Source organism: Papaver somniferum, chromosome 7, assembly GCF_003573695.1.
Source record: "Papaver somniferum cultivar HN1 chromosome 7, ASM357369v1, whole genome shotgun sequence".
Classification (NCBI taxonomy): domain Eukaryota; kingdom Viridiplantae; phylum Streptophyta; class Magnoliopsida; order Ranunculales; family Papaveraceae; genus Papaver; species Papaver somniferum.
The window spans coordinates 198722190-198741486 of record NC_039364.1 but is presented as its reverse complement, the minus strand read 5'-3'; the positions used below and the strand labels follow the sequence as shown (position 1 = coordinate 198741486).

At 36.7% G+C, this 19297-nt stretch overlaps 1 protein-coding gene across 1 annotated transcript; it reads right to left on the bottom strand.

Annotated features, from left to right (window-relative positions):
- LOC113299360 (ribulose-1,5 bisphosphate carboxylase/oxygenase large subunit N-methyltransferase, chloroplastic-like) lies at nt 1–4618 on the bottom strand. Its single transcript, XM_026548380.1, has 14 exons — nt 4255–4618; nt 4077–4140; nt 3880–3990; nt 3743–3802; nt 3519–3626; nt 3200–3269; nt 3083–3123; nt 2875–2955; nt 2735–2770; nt 2089–2172; nt 1753–1886; nt 1408–1496; nt 952–1100; nt 1–754 (listed from the first exon to the last, which is right to left on the bottom strand). Exons 1-14 carry the CDS (start codon nt 4473–4475, stop codon nt 575–577), a joined length of 1428 nt encoding a protein of 475 aa, XP_026404165.1. The 5' UTR covers nt 4476–4618; the 3' UTR covers nt 1–574.
- Between the last annotated feature and the right edge of the window lie 14679 nt (nt 4619–19297).

Here is a 19297-nt window from a genome sequence, read left to right as displayed (position 1 = left end):
TTTCACACAAATCTTCCAAAATCCTTCTTCTTTTTCATCTAACCAAAATATATTATTTGAAGTATCCCCAAATACACTTGGATAAGGGGTACTTCAATTACTTCATAATGTTTTTTTTTCTTTTTTTTGAGTATCCCCCAATTTGTGGAGGTATCCCCAATTGTGCCTTCTTTATTTCCCTCTATTCATACAGCCACAACCAGCCCACACTGTTAGATGTTCTATGTTTACACGTTCAATTAGCTTCAGAAATGTAATAACATATAAATTACATGGTCTTCATAAGATCCAACCCACATTTTAGAAAAAGCCATACCAACTCCGCATCCGCATTATGTACAGATTGCTGTCTACTTCTCACAAAACTAGCACACATGGAGTTCCCAAAACCGGTTCCGCTGCTGAGTCAGAAGCAGAGAAGTGTAAATTGTAACATGTACTTCACACCTGGACGTATAACCAGTTGCAGATTCAGATAGCGTGAAGCTTGTATGCATAGTCCATAGTTTTGACAGTTGGATGCATATGCTTTTAGTGTTCGAGCTATATACTCTCGACCAGATAAACTTATATCTTATGAAACATGAGATTCTAAAGTATGTGTTTTCCCCCTGGATAATGTAGCACAATAATTAGTAAGCCATGCATTTGCACTATTTAAGACGCGGAGCTCGCCACTGAGGAGATCATGAGCCATTCGCCTCCTATAAGCTAGTTGTCTGTCAATGGAGGGAAGGTTTACGGGGGCTAGATTCTGCAAGTTAAATTAACACCATTATTATTAACAATGTATCTGAACATAGTGAATATGAGAGAGAAAGTTTTCATGTTTGACCAACAAAGAAACTGAGTTGTGTTATTAAGCGGGCCTTACATTGTTTGTTATCAGAAGGAGAAAATTAAGAATCTAAGAAATGTACTTTTAGGTAAACTTTGCAGAGGATAGTTTACCTTTAGTGATGCATCATATTCCTGAATCAAATGTAAAATTTGTGAATGCAACAACTCATGTGCTTCGATCTCCCTAGTTGTGTTTTTTAAAGGACGTCGAGCCAGTCGGCCATCATTAGCTGCAGCTTCGATTTCCATGTCTTTTACCTCTGAGGATGAAAACTTAATTAGCAAGAAGTGGAAGGACGGGAATGATCTCAACAACACCCTGATAAAAGAAAAGAACTATGCACGTATGGATCTGATCCACTAGCTAACTTGATACAAAATCTAAAAATGAAGTCGAAGTGGCACAATGATTCAGTGAAAATTAGGCCTCTGTGAGATTTGATTTTATGCATTTTCATTTGACCTCAACAGTCACCTACTGATGCATACTATTAGTTTCTAGTCTTGTATGCTACCATTCCATGCATGAATAGGTTTCAATTGTGTGAGGGGGGTAAAGGATACCACCTTGAGGAGAGACAGCAGATAAAACACGTCCAAATGCACGAAGCGATTGTGGGATTCCCTTCCCGTTCCTTCTAGAAGATCTCACTTCCCTATCGTGAAAGCAATTTCAACATGAGAATCAGTAACAGCATCACATGATACATTTCCTACACTAATAATATTAGAAGTCTTACTAAGAAAAGAAAATAAGAAATTGTGGATATATGCCTTTAAATGATTTTATTCCTTTCTCATGCTTAGCAGAAAGAATTTATGATCTTGAAAATTATTCTAATGCACATCAGCATGTTCTTACTTTTGAATGGAATAAATAAAATTCCAAATTTTAAAAGAAATTGAACATACTTGATGACAAAATAGCTCCCATAAGAATCAACTCCATTGGTACCGATGATGGTTGGCATATGATGCTTAGCTAAGACATCCAATTTTATTACACGTAAAGGATCATGTTCAAGTACATTGACCCAAATCTGAACCTGAAAGTATTTATAGTTATTTAGTCTTACATGAACTTGTCCAGAAGTGGAGATACGAATCAAATCATAAAAGAAAATTACAAATTGGACATCAAAGAATTGCTAAAATACATGATAGATGACAAGTAAAAAGAAATGCCTAAAAGAAATGGCCCTCAATAGTACAACTCTTAATGTCTTAATAAAAAATGAGGAAACTAACCTGGTCATACCTGTTGCATGAAATTGTGAAACCGAAGTCCATCAAGAGAGTAGAATTTGGAAATTTCCCATATCTTATCAGAACCTGAAACAAACCAGCGGTCCTACTGAATCTCTAATATTGGTAGCTAATTTAAGGTAAACTGAGCTTAAAGAAAAAGTTGTCATGTCCAGAAACACTTCGGCGACCTTCCCTGCCGACGTCGCTTGTGATGACTAGCTCATGACATTTCACTAGATTGACTACCACTGTCCAATTTAGAAAGCTGTATCTGTCTGATACAACTACCAGTAAATATCTAATAGCAGATGAAATTTCAATAAAATTTCATTCTAGTCACTTGAGTGGCACAAGTCCAGTGCCACTAGATTAAAAGTTTCACCTGATAGAATGCACAATAATACTATCAGTCAAATTTATGCAAGTTAAGGATGCTGATATTTTCTTAGGAGATTCGAGGAAACTATTTTAAGAAAAATGATTTACACAAGAAAATTGACTGTGAATCTCATAATCCTGTTTTCTACTTACCCAACTAATGTTTGCACTGGACATGTGAATACAAACTAGCAGCAAGAGATACATAACGCCAAATAAAATGTTTTTAAAAAGAAACTAAAACTAATTAACTTGGGCATCATCTAACCTGTTCCCCGGGAGCATATTCTCGACCAGCAATGACCTGAATTCATATCAGCACTTAATAACATGACTATGGAGACATAGCTGAAAGGATTAAGTTACCCTTAACTGAAGAAAACCAAAGTGCAAAACAAGAAACTAAACCTCTGAGACTTGCTTGTGTTCATCCCCAAGTAAGATTGCATCTGAATCTCCATCGTGATTTAGAAAATCTGCAAACGGAATCTGTGAAAACAAAATGACTTTATAAGTATTATAAGAAAGAGTTACATCACAGTAGACGCCTACACTGGTTGTAATAAAAAGAAACTGTGAATAACTAATAGTAAGGAGATCATCACAAAAACAGTACCAGTGACAGGCCCTTTGAACTACTCCATGCCCGAGATCCAACTGCAAGGTTCAGAGAACAATCTAAGAATAACCAAAAGTGAAGAAGAACGATCTCTAGAATCAAACAGTTGATTACCTACAGCACAGGCATGTATATAATCTTCAAATGTTACTTCTTCAAAAAAATGGGGGAAGCGATCAAGAACCTGAAAAAAATGACAGACACTTCATCCAAAATGAAAAGATACCGAGTTCTTTCTCAAGTAGGACAAAAGAAACAGTGGATCCAAAAGTACCATGTTTTCATGTTAACGAGCCAATAGTAATAGCATGCAAGAAGATAACAACACAGGAAATCCAGTTGGCAGTACATAAAAGTATACATGCAACAATCAATTTTGTTCACTTGCGAAACCAGAAATTAAAAACATAAAAAGAAGTAAGGAACTACTTACTGGTCTAATAGCCAAATATTCCTTCTCAATTTGAGTATGTTGGTCGATAGTTTCTTTATATACTGAGCCTGGTTGAACCATCTCTAGTTCCTTCTTACTCCAGAATACCTAAGAAGTAAGAACGCACAGAAACATTATCATACAAGTTGAGATATTCCGCTTCTCTTTTATCATAACTAGTCCCATTCATAGTAATTTACAAACACTAGAAGAGAAAACAATACCGGGCAATGCAACTCCCCTTTTCGAGGAAGATTACTCATGTAAGGATACCACTCAGATTCCTGCATTACAATTGTTTTTATCAAACCAAAACCTACAAAATCCTTCAAAATGTGATTCAAAGGGGAACGTGCAATACCTGACCCAGTTTCTGCTCAACTAGAAGCACCATAGCAAGTCGTGCAATATGTCCAACATTGTCATCTAACAAAATCCTTATTTCTGGAAGCACATTTTCTGGCGTTAGTTGCTGCATATCAAAATTAGAAATACATCAATTACATAATCTTACTTTCATGTAAGAAAGTTTTCGTTCATAGTTTAAGAACAACATACAACGTCAAAAGGAACTTTCAATATGCAATCTCCATACTGAACAAACTTTGATGCAAACAAAGACCTGAAATTAGAAAATTTTGTAAGTAAATTCTGCAGTGATATATACTGATATAGCATATAGATAATTATTGATGCCCTAATTTGAAAATCACTAATAGGGAAAGAAAAGAAAAACCTTCCATAGATGGAATTTCCAATATAAAGTATGGATGAAATTTCCATTCCAGACTTTTTCTGTAGCCATGGCAAGAACTCATTGCAATTTGATACTTGTTCAGATGAAAATGAGCTTGAAATTGAACTATGTAGTTTGCTACGAATGCAAGAATGAAGTAAAGATGGCGGTGGTGGTGGCGGATCGAACCGTGTAGTTGCAATTCTAAACCCTAACCGCATCGCACAATGTAGCGACAGGTGCAAATTTGCAATTGTCTTCTTTTTGGTAAATGTTTTAATGAGAAATTATTTGTCGTTCGCCAAGGTGAATACAGGATATCCACAATGGAGATAAGAACCGGAGCGCGTAATGCATACTTTGACATAATAAAGTTATATTTTGACAGAAAGATAACTTATGGAGATAAGAACCGAATGCATAATATATAATGTTACTAATTTATTTTTTTGGTTAATATTCTTTTTTTTTTTTGCGAATAAGATGGATATATTACCAAGCCAGACTTAATACAAATTTGAAAAAGAAAAAAACGAAAAGAGCAAAAGAAAGAATAGACAGAACAGTAGAAAGCTAAAATGTTATCATATTGTCATGCAGGGAAGTTCTCTTGTATGATCATCCGACAACAAAACAATCCATGTGTTATCAAATGCAGTAGCGGAGCTACTTTCATTCCTCCTACTAGCATTAAGTTTATCTAACAAAATATAATGACTAATGAAATTTGGCATTTCGTCTCTCCAAAAATTGAAAAGAGAAGATTTCCTAGCATTGGAATCATTCTATAAACTGACTCAGTCAATAATCACAAAAAACTTGATCATCATTATGTATATTAACCATGATAAACGATAGAATTAGTTACATTCTACGGACCGTGATTCTCTCTCCTCTCTGCGAATCGGCGATGTCAACTCAGTAATCAAAGTTTGCATTTCTCATCCTTGTTTCTTAATCTAATCTTGATGTCCATGATTTTTTAAGATTCTTTAACTTATTGTTTTCGCATACAAGTTTCAAAATATAATTTAATCATCTCTTTAAATGTCTTTCTAGCTAACCTCTTTTCTCCTCTAATGTGTTTACAGTTTGTTATCCCCTTATGGCGTTTTCCTTTGTTAATGTTGTGATTACAACGTTTGCTCTATTAGCTAAGATGCTTGTTGATGCCAAGTTGTCGCCATTGTTTCTCCATCATGAGAGTGTTCAACTCAGTCAGAACCGATCCACAATTGTTCTAACGGAAAGTCAAAGGCAAAAAAGGCGGAAGAAAAAGAAATTTGAATTTCGAAACATTCATTTCATCTTTGGTAACAAACTCCTGAAATTTCTTTATGGGTTAACAATCCTATATCTTTTTACTAAACTTAGAAGACTCGTCAATAACCACCGTATATTTCCTTTATAAAATTCTTGCATGGAAATATCTTTGCATGATTTGGTAAAACCTAATTTATTGGGTTATCCTGTTATATTAAGCAAGACCAAAAAGTCATAAAAAATCAAAGAATAATTCTTTTATCAAGAATACAATGCAGGACGAAAATAAAGCACAAGTTATCGATCTAGCTGAAAAATTCAAGCAAGCAGTGCTGGAACTTGATAATGAAGATGAATCTCCAGATGAAGTAGCGGAAGAAGAAACTAATGAAGAGATATAAAATTGGGAAAACTACTTTATTGGTATGCTTTTCATGGAAGAAGGATCTATGGGTTTTAAAGCAGTAGAGTAGCACATAAAGTTCACTTGGTCTCACATCCCAAAATGAGAAGTGAAGGTTGTAGAAATTAGTAAAAACATAATGGTATTCAAATTCAAAGATGAAGAAACAAAAAACAACATCTTCATAAATAGACCATGGAGCATCAATATGAACTTGGTCATTCTTCATCATTATAAATCTGAGGTAATTTACAAAGATCTTGATTGGAATCACCAATGTTTTTGGATTCAACTCAAAAAGTTATTGCCCGAACATCTGAATGTCATATATGTGACTAAGATTGGTAAACTAATGGGAGAGGTTATTGCAATTGAACCAAAGAATGCCATCCATATTGAAAATGAAGGAGTAAAAGTTTGTGTCATCATAGACATAAATAATCCACTAAGAAGATGAGCAATGGCAAAAACTAATGCAGGCTACACAAGATGATTAAATTCTTCTATGAAAAACAGCCACATAACATCTGTCCTAGATGTTTCATTATAAAGCATACAAAAAGGCTTTCCAAGCAGCAATTGATTTCCTAACAAAAGCTCACAGTAAGCTATACTTTTTTGGAAAGTCCAACACTGCAAATAAGATGAATCTGGTGGAAGAAAAAGGTGGTGCTATTGTTCCAAGGTGTCACAAGAAAAAAGAGGTCACTAAAGGTACTTTCATCCCTGCAAAAGATGGTATTCTATTAACCCCTAGAATGGATATTTCATATCAAAAAGAGGATGATAATGAGTCAGCAAGACTGGGAAAGAGACTAACATCTCAGAAAACTGAATTAAACTGCTCATCTAGCTACTCTCATGATGTGAAACAATTGGAAACACAAGCTAAAGAAAGAGTCACAACTAAGGGGAAACAAGCTAACAACACTACAGGGGAGCTTAAGGTATTATACAAACACTTCTTTCTAAACTTTAATTTCCTGCATAAGTCTTGCAGTCTGTGTGCCAATTTTAGTTTACATTTTCACACTCCTAAAACCTGCATTAGTCTTTTAAATTTTTCTTTAAGTATGAAAATCATATCATGGAATGTCTGTGGATTTGGAAACAAGGACACCAGAAATCATCTTAAAATGCTCATAAAATCTCAAAATCCTGATATAATCTTCTTGTCTGAAACCAAAAACCAATCTAAAAGGATGAACTATTTGCTGAAAGATTCAAATACCCAAATATTACTCTTTTTAATCCTATTGGTCTCTCTGGTGGTTTGTGCATACCATGGAAGGATGGTATTAATTTCAGATTATTGATATTCATATAAAACTTGACAGTCAGAACAATAGTTCTCTTTTAACCCGTTTATATGGAGCTTTAAATGACACAGAGAAGAACAATAAATGGGAACATCTCAAACATATAAGGATGACTTATAATAATCCTTGGATAGTTATAGGTGACCTTAATTTCATCTTACATAATAGTGAAAAAGAAGGTGGTAACCCTCATAGTCAAAGTGATATAGATGCAAATAATTTCCTTTAAGATAATAATAATCTTACTAGTGTGCCTTATATAGGTAATCTCTTTACTTGGACTAATAGAAGAAGTGGGGATGAATTAATTCTAGAAAGATTAGATAGAGCCCTCATTTATTATGACTAGTCTAATATTTATCTTAATGCTACTCTATATCACTTAGTTGTTTTAGGTAGTGACCATTGCCCCATAATGCTAATCACTAGTAAAATGGAATGTAATACTAAAAAATCTTTTAGAGTGAATAAATCTTGGTTCAGAGACCTAACTTGTTCTGAATTAGTCAAAAACTGAATGAAAAAGCAATGCTTCTGGTTTTGCTGGTTTTGTTCTTTTTAATGGTCTTCATACTACTAAGCATGCACTTTCTCAGGAATTGGAATTATCGGCACTTTGGTAATATTAATTCTCAAATTGATAATTTAGAATTTCAGTTATCCAATCTTACTAGAAATGTTAGAGACCATAATGATAGCAGGGTTGTGGATCTAACAAGAAAACTAAAGTAACAGTATGATGCAAAAGAATATTTTTGGAGACAAAGAGGTAAGGGCGATGCTATGCTTTTAGATGATAGAAACACTGCCTATTTTCATCAAAAGGCCAATTTTAGAAGACAAAAAACTCATATAGAGTTTTTACAGAACAATATGGGAATTTGGTTAGATGAAAGATAGGATATTGAGAATGAGTTATTAAGGCATTTAGTAATATGAGTAGAACAAACCACCCTCCTAACTCAAATGCCTTTCTTAGCAACATAGATACTTGTATAAATGATCAGGATAACTCCATGTTAATTGTTATGCCTTCCAGTGATGAAATTAAGAAAATTATTTTTGAAATGAAGCCATGGACAACTCCAGGACCAAATGTCTTCCCACCTGGATTTTATCAACTAATGTGGGATGATGTTGGCCCTGATGTTGTTAAAATGTTACAATCATTCTTTCATTCTCACTACATTTTGAAAACAATTGAACCACAATATCACTACTCTAATTCCTAAGAGTAATTGTCCTAAAAGTGCTGCTGATTTTAGAATTATAAGCTAATATAATGTCTCATACAAAATAATATCTAAATTGTTAGCCTCTAGACTAAAGAAAGTTCTACATAAAATCATATCTCCAGCTCAAACAGCTTTCGTTTCTGGTAGGCTAATACATGATAATATTATTATTGTACATGAATTGATTCAATCCATGAAACAATCTAAGGCTAAATATGGTTGTGTAACAATTAAACTTGATATGTCAAAGGCTTTTGACAGAATTAAATGGTGGTTCCTTCTTGATAGTCTCAAAAAGATTGAATTTTCTAAAGATTGGTGCAGTATGATTAATCAGTGCATTTCTACTATGTCTACTTACATTCTTCTCAATAGTGCTCCGGGTAAAGTACTATCCTCAAAGGAGTTGAGACAAGGAGATCCCTTGTCTCCATACCTTTTCATTCTTTGTATGGAAGCTTTTTCTAGAGGTTTGGTTCAAGCTGAACATGATAACCTCATTCATGGATTTAAAGCAAACAAACACTGCCCCTTAATCTCTCATTTATTCTTTGCTGATTATTGCCTGATTTTCATTAAGGCAAGAACTAGATATGCTAGGAACTTAGCTAATCCTATTGAGCAGTTTTGTAAATTTTCTTGCCAGGCTGTAAATTTTGAGAAATCTGCTCTAGCTTTTAGCAAAAAAATTCCCCAATAATGTGAAGAATGAGATATCCAATATTCTTAGAATCAGAAGAATTTCCTTAAATGAAAAGTACTTAGGTGCATGTACCTCTCCTTTTACAAAAAAGTAAATTTGACTCCTTCAGTCACTTGCTAGATAATGCAAAAGGTAGACTTGCACACTGGAAACCAACTTATCTTGCTCCTCCAGGAAGAACTGTAACGAACCAGTCGGTTTTAGGTGGTTTAGCTATCATCATCACCTAGCTGTGTTTCGCATGCCAAAAGAGCTTACTGACAACTTGGATAGTTTACAAATGAGATTTTGGTGGGGCAAAAAGGATGAGGAAAAAGGTTGCTATACTAAGGGGTGGAAGGACATTGCTCTTCCAAAAGAATTAGGAGGTTTAAATATGAGGAGAACTGATGTGTCAAACCTTTCTCTCTTAACTAAATTAGCTTGGAGATTGATAGAAAATACAGAAGATAAATGGACTGCTATTCTTAGGGGAAAATACTTTGTTGATTCTAACCCATTATGTGATAGTGTGTCTAAACAGTGCTCCTGGATCTGGAATGGAATTCGCAAAGGTTTGGAAATAGTTAAAAAAACTTATGTGTGGGAAATTGGCAATGGTAAGTCTGTCATATATGAAAATACAACTAGATACCTAATATGCATATGCCTCATTCACCTCAATTTTACTCATCTAATATGGTGCATGTGAGTCAACTGATAGATCATGATTTGAAATGCTGGAAAGTAGAGGCTATCTCTGCTTTATTTGATGACAATACAGTTAATGAAATTCTAAAGATTAGAATACCTTTTGCTGGAGAAGATAAAGTGAGATGGAAACCAAGTAACAATGACTATTTCACAGTTAAATATGATTATAAAGTGGTCTTGAATGAGAAACTCTTGTCCAGTCCTAGCAAAAATAACATGAATATCAACTGGAAATCTTTTTGGAAGCATAAACTGGCTCCTAGAATTCACCATTTTATGTGGAAGTTTTTACATAGATGCCTGCCAACTAAATCTAAGTTAGCTAGAATCACTAAGTACTAGTTTACTGCTTGTCCTATGTGTAATCAGAATGTTGAATGTCCTCATCGTTTGTTTATTTCATGTAATGTTGCTAGAAGTATTTGGACTAAGTTTGATGATAGATTGCTTAACATTCTTAGTAATACCGATCTACATAAATGGGTAAGCCATTTCTTCCCTACAGGTAATATCTTACCAGCTTTAGATTTCAGACAATATGAGAATGTTGCATTTTGTATGTGGTCAATTTGGAAAGCAAGATGTGCTAAATCTTTTGATAATGTTAACCCTAATGCTGACATTTTTGCAAATTTCATTATTATTCAGCTGAATGACTGGAGAAGTACCATACTGATACAATCTAATACTAATCATGTTATAACACAGTCACAACATTACTGGTCTCCTCCAGCTAATGATTGCATAAAAATTAATTTTGATGCATCATATATGGATAGAAACAGTTTTTCTGGTTGGGCTCTAATATTTAGAAATTTTGCAGGTGACTGCGATGGATTACGAGGAGGTGCAGCTCACGCAATAGTTCCAGAGAAAGCAAAAGCATATGCACTTTTGGAAGCAGTTATGTGGGAAAAACAAAAAAGGCTTGACAAAGTTGCACTTGGAGGGTGATTGCTTAAATGTCATCAATGTTGTGAATGTTCCTCACACTGTTGTGAAGTGAACTACTTAGAACTTAATAAAATATACATCAGATATTCTTAGTTCCTTTTCTTTTTGGTCATGCACTTATGTGCATAGAGATGCAAATCATATAGCGGACAATCCATCTAAATTTGCAAGTTCTCATCTTATTTGTTTTCAGTATTACAATGCTTTCCCTGTTTGGGTTCAAACCTTGGTCCAATATGATAAAACTTTCATGTAGTTTATTTTTATCAATATATTCATCTTTTCTATTAAAATAAAAAATAAAAAATCCTAGCACTCACTGCTAGTGTATATGCCACCTGATTACCAGTTCTTCATATGAACTTAAAACCCAAAAAGTTATCACAACCCTTCAAAATATTCATTGCCTCATATACAATCACCTTACTATGTCATTCCAGCATAGTGTCTTTCCTTTATGTGTACCTAACGATCCTTTCACAATCTCCTTCCATCCAAAATTTCTCCATTCCTTGTTCTCTTGCCCATTTGGATCCCTGTAAAAGAGACAAAGCTTCTGCCTTTTCTGGAGATAAAGCTTTGAATATTCCTGATTTAGCACTTGTTCCTTCTCCTACATTGTTCCTCAGGATTAGACCGAAACCATCATACAAAGTAGGATATATCCATGCATCATCAAAATTAAGCTTGTATCTATTCATATCAGGGCACTACACCAAATATAGGGTTTAGCAACTCAGTCTCTGGTAGGCATCTAAAAGGTCCTACAAATTATAACCGCAAGTGCACGGTGTCGAAAGTGGCAAATGTGCAAGTACGGGTCGATCCACAGAGATCGGGTGTGTTTTGGAATGCTTCTAGCTATTTTGGGTTCTAAATTTGCTAATGGGCTTTGAATACCAAAGGGGTCTTGAATATCAATGGTCTTTGAATACCCTTTGGAACTGTTGGGCTGAACTGAGCTTGGGCTCAGAAATATGGACTATGGGCTTTAGGTCTTAAACCTTGTTTTGGGCTTTTGGGTTGAACAACTGGGCTTTGGTTAAGCCCACAGTTGACTGAATTGGGCTTCAGTTTGAAGTGTGACTTGGGCTTGGGATGTATTGGGCTTAGCTATTGAACTAGGCCTTTGGGCTTAGTGAACTGTGGCTGGACTTGGCAGGAAGCAGCAGCAGGCAACAGAAGGGCTGCAGCAGCAGCTGCAGGGGAAGGAAAGCAGCAGCAGCAAGACTGCACAGCAGCTGCACAAGCAGTGCAAGTAGCAGCACAGCAGATGAAAGTGCACAGCAAGGCAAGTGCACAACAAGAAAAGAAGTAGCAGCACAAGCAGCAGGAGCAAGAGTGGCAGCAGCTTGGCAGGGCAGCTGCACAAGCAGTGCAAAGAAAGAGCTGCACAGCAGCACAAGAGAGCACACAGCAGGGGACAGCAAATAGAATGTACAAGCAAGGAACAAAGCAACAGCAAAATAAAAGTGAACAGAAGCAAATGAAAATTACAGTGGACAAAACAATGCAAAAGCAACAGAAAATAAAATGAAAGATACAACAGGGCAACAGCAAAAGCAAAGAACAAAACAAGAATGGACCAAGGCCTAAGGCCAAGGGCAGGGGTGATAAAGAAACTGACAAGAAGCAATACTAAGGCAAGAATACAGGCATTCCTATAGAATGGGTTGAAAACTAGCTTGCTATAAGCACTAGCTTCTCCCAATGCACAATCAACACTACAACCTAAGCATACAAGGAGAATGGCAAGAACATCAGCTTGCTATGAGCACTGATTTCTTGCCATTACACAATCAGCACATTGCTTCACAGATACCTAGCCTAGCATTCCTTCAGATGACAGTAAAACAAACATGACAGGAACATTGATACTAACAGTGAGAAACAACACAAGTTAACAGGACTAACTGACTAACAATGAACAAAACTATAAATAACAGGAGACAAGCATAACAGGAATACAACATGAACATGAAACTGAACTTCTAAACACTACAAACATCACAACTGAAATTGACAAGATTTTATAACACTTAAAATTGAACTGTGGACTAAAGTTGAACTAAAATTAACAGTGCATGAATTGAAATTGAAATGAAACTAACAGGACATGAAAGTCCTGGATGTGGGCTAATCCCAACATCACTTTTACATCACCCCAAAGCCTCTATTTATAGTTCTCAGACACAATTTCCCTAAATACCTAATTCCCCCAAAATTAGGGTTTGTTCTTCCCCAAATTACAAAAAATAGAAATTAGGTTGTCTCAATTACCTAATTCATCGTGATAGTCGCAACCCATGATGCCAATTCTTTCTCTACCTCTCCATAGCCTTGTTGTCCTTGATTGATGACATGCAATCACTCTCATCAATCCCACACGTCACTGAGGTCGTGTGATGTTGATGAAGGGATTGAAAATCATCATGATAGTTGGTGGTGAAGGTGGGTTGCGTTTGTAAGGAGCTTTGGTGGAGGTGTGGTGGTGGCAGTGAAGGTGAGGAAGGTGGTGGTACGGTTGCAGGGTAATGGTGGTTTGCAGCAGGGTACGGTGGAGAAGAATGGGTTCGATGGTTTGGGAGAGAAGGGTCGACTGCTTTGGGTAGGAGGGTGTTAGGTATTTGGGTGTTAGGCGGGCGTATCGGGTTTGATGTTCTGCGACGCTGAGTCACTGGATGCGAAGCTGGTAGGTAGATCGGACGGTGATGTGAAGTGAAGCTTGTAGCGACCGTCAGATTTTTTTGATACAACGAAATCAACGATGCCAGATGGAGTTAGGTGTTGTAGTGTTAGTCGGAAATATCAAACTTTGATGCACAGCAAGGGAGCGACCGTGATTCAACTACCATCTAATCTGAAGGCTTGAAATTTCAGCGCTGTGGTGCTCGGCAGAGACATCAGATTTTGATGATCAGCAAGGAGCGACCGTCGGATGCTTCTGAGAAATGATCTGATGGCTGAGAACGGAGGCGCTTTTGTGTGTAGAAAATGAGGTTGTGCGCACCATTCTTCGCGGCTTCCTTGCGTAATTTCTCCCGGCTTTTCACTACTTTTCTGCTCTTTTCGCTCCGCGACTCATCCGAACTTTATTTATTACCTAACAATGCAAAATTAAGTAAGAAAAATATTTATTCTTGAAAACAATGAAAATACAGAATATGGGATAAAATGTAGAATTACTGCACAAAAGATGAGTTAAATGCCAACAAAATATATAAATATGCACTATTTAGCACTCATCAAATACCCCCAAACCTGAATTTTACTTGTCCTCAAGTAAAACAAAACTAAGGAAATCCTAACTATACCACTGTCGCTGGTCTCTCGAATGCATTTAGCGTATGCACTAAGCCTTTTAAACCACTAAGTGTCCCTAGTGGACGAGTTGAAGTCTCGTGAAGGTTTACCAGAGGTGTGCCTACAAAACCTAAGGACAAAATATCAAGCATATTCCATCAAATGTGACATGTGCAAAACAGTTAAGCTCACAGCAAAATGGAGATGTCAATCTAGCTATCGAAGGCACAATCCTAGCACTGATAACAATTAAGGACATGTGATAAGAGTGTAAAGTGTATCTACACATGTGTAAAGAAAGATCTGAAGTTATGACTACTAATCACCAAGAGATAGTTTCTCAGGCTAAGAACTGAGGTCGAAATCTAGCTAGCTGTCCGGACTTTACGAGAATTGTGAATGAGTTGGAGGTATTTCACAATTTCTCGCGTTGTACATCAATGGCATACACCCTCCTTGCTTATTACAACGAAACAACAAAAGATGACTATTTACATTGACAAATCTCTTTTTATTTTTGGAACAAGAGATGATGGAATTGATAAATACTTGATTTTTTTGTATTTTTCTGATATTTTTTTTTTCTGAATATATACATCGTTTTTTTTTTTTTTTTTTTTTTTTTTTTTTTTTTTTTTTTTTTTAGAAGCTGAGAAACACTTTTGATACATAACAAAAAGAAACAAAAGATTACATGACACTTTGCAAGAGGTAGCCCTTTTTGATGCACCCAGTTAAATTCGATGGTTGTTTTTCTTAATGTAACCTCCATCTTCTATCCCAACCAACCAAAGAACAAGCTAGTCAAGTTTCGTTCAGTATTCTAAAGTGATTGGCAATCGTAACTTCCTATCAAACACCTTGAAGATCGAGGCCATACATGTATTGGTAGATCGTGCGCGTGCAAATTTCTTATCACTATGTGAATTGTGCTAGAATCAGGGTGCCTAAATATCTAGACTAAGACTCCTAATAATAATACATATTTGCACAAGAGTCAACATTTCAAGGTAAATGAGCTCCATTTTTTATGATTTTTCATTTTTTAATTTTTTTGGAATTTTTCAATTTTTTCAAAAAGAAAAGGAGTTCATTTTCAATTATGGCATATTATCGTGGTATCTACTCTATACCCCCAAACCTAAACTAAACATTGTCCTCAATGTTTCAAAATATGGAAAGAATTACAATGCAACATATGGAAAGGGACATGCTGAGTAGAGTAAAAGGAGAGAGAATACCCGATTTCGGCGAAAGCAGAATTAAAACTCCGTTATTCAAGGCAAACAAAATCCAACATATTTTAGCCGAGATGATATTGGATTAGCAAAATATATACAAAAGGAACAAAAGGTTTTTTTTTTTTTTTTTTTTTTTTTTTTTTTTTTTTTTTTTTTTTTTTTTTTTTTTTTTTCAAAAACTAAAATTAAGAAAAATAAAATTTGGTTTTTGAAATGGGAGCAAGCCCACTGTGCAAGCCTCTAATGGAATGGAATGAAGGCTGCGGCCTACGAAAATCCAAGTTTTAATTTTGAAAGTTTAATTTGGCCCAGTTGGTTAAGGCCCGACGTTTGTTTTAAAACTTTTGGTTTCGAGGTCCACTCACAAGTCCATAATAGTTATAAGCTCAGCTGGGTTTAAACCCAGAGTCCAAAATACAAGTCCAATGAAAGAATTTAAACAAGCCCACACAAAATAAATACAAGCCCACAAATTAAACAACAAGCCCACAAAAATTATTACAAACCCAAAATAGAAAAATAGCCCAAAAAATTGGGTTAATTATTACAAGCCCACAATTAAAAAATTGGAAGCCCACAGGTTGGGTTCTCTCAATGAATGGGTTTAGGCTTACCTTTTTAGCACAGCCCAGCTGCTCTGATATTGTTGCAAAAACCCAGTTGGGTTTTGGTTCTTTTCCTTGGTGGCGTCCCAGCAGAGGAAAAACAGGTTCAGAATCAGCAGGTCCAATAGCAAATGAAATGAAGCAGATGCAGATGCAAATGCAATGCTATGCAGTGAAATGCAAAATAGCTAAAGAAAAACACAGATAAAACACGGCACCAATCCCCGGCAGCGGCGCCAAAAACTTGGTAGGCATCTAAAAGGTCCTACAAATTATAACCGCAAGTGCACGGTGTCGAAAGTGGCAAATGTGCAAGTACGGGTCGATCCACAGAGATCGGGTGTGTTTTGGAATGCTTCTAGCTATTTTGGGTTCTAAATTTGCTAATGGGCTTTGAATACCAAAGGGGTCTTGAATATCAATGGTCTTTGAATACCCTTTGGAACTGTTGGGCTGAACTGAGCTTGGGCTCAGAAATATGGACTATGGGCTTTAGGTCTTAAACCTTGTTTTGGGCTTTTGGGTTGAACAACTGGGCTTTGGTTAAGCCCACAGTTGACTGAATTGGGCTTCAGTTTGAAGTGTGACTTGGGCTTGGGATGTATTGGGCTTAGCTATTGAACTAGGCCTTTGGGCTTAGTGAACTGTGGCTGGACTTGGCAGGAAGCAGCAGCAGGCAACAGAAGGGCTGCAGCAGCAGCTGCAGGGGAAGGAAAGCAGCAGCAGCAAGACTGCACAGCAGCTGCACAAGCAGTGCAAGTAGCAGCACAGCAGATGAAAGTGCACAGCAAGGCAAGTGCACAACAAGAAAAGAAGTAGCAGCACAAGCAGCAGGAGCAAGAGTGGCAGCAGCTTGGCAGGGCAGCTGCACAAGCAGTGCAAAGAAAGAGCTGCACAGCAGCACAAGAGAGCACACAGCAGGGGACAGCAAATAGAATGTACAAGCAAGGAACAAAGCAACAGCAAAATAAAAGTGAACAGAAGCAAATGAAAATTACAGTGGACAAAACAATGCAAAAGCAACAGAAAATAAAATGAAAGATACAACAGGGCAACAGCAAAAGCAAAGAACAAAACAAGAATGGACCAAGGCCTAAGGCCAAGGGCAGGGGTGATAAAGAAACTGACAAGAAGCAATACTAAGGCAAGAATACAGCATTCCTATAGAATGGGTTGAAAACTAGCTTGCTATAAGCACTAGCTTCTCCCAATGCACAATCAACACTACAACCTAAGCATACAAGGAGAATGGCAAGAACATCAGCTTGCTATGAGCACTGATTTCTTGCCATTACACAATCAGCACATTGCTTCACAGATACCTAGCCTAGCATTCCTTCAGATGACAGTAAAACAAACATGACAGGAACATTGATACTAACAGTGAGAAACAACACAAGTTAACAGGACTAACTGACTAACAATGAACAAAACTATAAATAACAGGAGACAAGCATAACAGGAATACAACATGAACATGAAACTGAACTTCTAAACACTACAAACATCACAACTGAAATTGACAAGATTTTATAACACTTAAAATTGAACTGTGGACTAAAGTTGAACTAAAATTAACAGTGCATGAATTGAAATTGAAATGAAACTAACAGGACATGAAAGTCCTGGATGTGGGCTAATCCCAACATCACTTTTACATCACCCCCAAGCCTCTATTTATAGTTCTCAGACACAATTTCCCTAAATACCTAATTCCCCCAAAATTAGGGTTTGTTCTTCCCCAAATTACAAAAAATAGAAATTAGGTTGTCTCAATTACCTAATTCATCGTGATAGTCGCAACCCATGATGCCAATTCTCTTTCTCTACTCTCTACCCTCCATACCTTGTTGTCCTTGATTGATGACATGCAATCACTCTCATCAATCCCACACGTCACTGAGGTCGTGTGATGTTGATGAAGGGATTGAAAATCATCATGATAGTTGGTGGTGAAGGTGGGTTGCGTTTGTAAGGAGCTTTGGTGGAGGTGTGGTGGTGGCAGTGAAGGTGAGGAAGGTGGTGGTACGGTTGCAGGGTAATGGTGGTTTGCAGCAGGGTACGGTGGAGAAGAATGGGTTCGATGGTTTGGGAGAGAAGGGTCGACTGCTTTGGGTAGGAGGGTGTTAGGTATTTGGGTGTTAGGCGGGCGTATCGGGTTTGATGTTCTGCGACGCTGAGTCACTGGATGCGAAGCTGGTAGGTAGATCGGACGGTGATGTGAAGTGAAGCTTGTAGCGACCGTCAGATTTTTTTGATACAACGAAATCAACGATGCCAGATGGAGTTAGGTGTTGTAGTGTTAGTCGGAAATATCAAACTTTGATGCACAGCAAGGGAGCGACCGTTGGATTCAACTACCATCTAATCTGAAGGCTTGAAATTTCAGCGCTGTGGTGCTCGGCAGAGACATCAGATTTTGATGATCAGCAAGGAGCGACCGTCGGATGCTTCTGAGAAATGATCTGATGGCTGAGAACGGAGGCGCTTTTGTGTGTAGAAAATGAGGTTGTGCGCACCATTCTTCGCGGCTTCCTTGCGTAATTTCTCCCGGCTTTTCACTACTTTTCTGCTCTTTTCGCTCCGCGACTCATCCGAACTTTATTTATTACCTAACAATGCAAAATTAAGTAAGAAAAATATTTATTCTTGAAAACAATGAAAATACAGAATATGGGATAAAATGTAGAATTACTGCACAAAAGATGAGTTAAATGCCAACAAAAATATATATAAATATGCACTATTTAGCACTCATCAGTCTCGCAACAGCTTTGCAGTTGTTGCGAATTTTCTGTTGCTAATTTCAGTTGCAAAAAATTCGCAACAGTTCAGAACAGTTACGAAACTCACAACTGTTTGAACATGTTACAGTTCGCAACTGAATCGGGTTATAAGCGTGCGAATCGTGAGTGTGTCTACACACACATTGAAATTGACTTTATTTCACCCCATTCAGATGTGAAACTGATTCGGGTTCAGCCTATTATTATTATCATAGAACTATTCTATCTCATTGTCTTTTCTCTTTCTCCCTCGTTCTCTTCTATCATGTCCGAGAATTCGAATGTTTTGTTGATTTCAGAGATTTAAAATCCCAAATGGCTAACCAATTTATTTCTCGCCTTAGGGTTTTGAGGTTTACATATGAAAGTTTTTTTTATCTATGTTCTCTAGTCTCCAAAAACTCTTAAGAGCAGCAACACAAAGAAGAAGAAACGCCCTAAACTTCTCATTTCCTCGTAAATATAATGAAGTGTATCGCTTGATTTCAACCCTATGTTTGATTTTTGTTTCTTGATTTGGTTGAATCTGATCTTATAT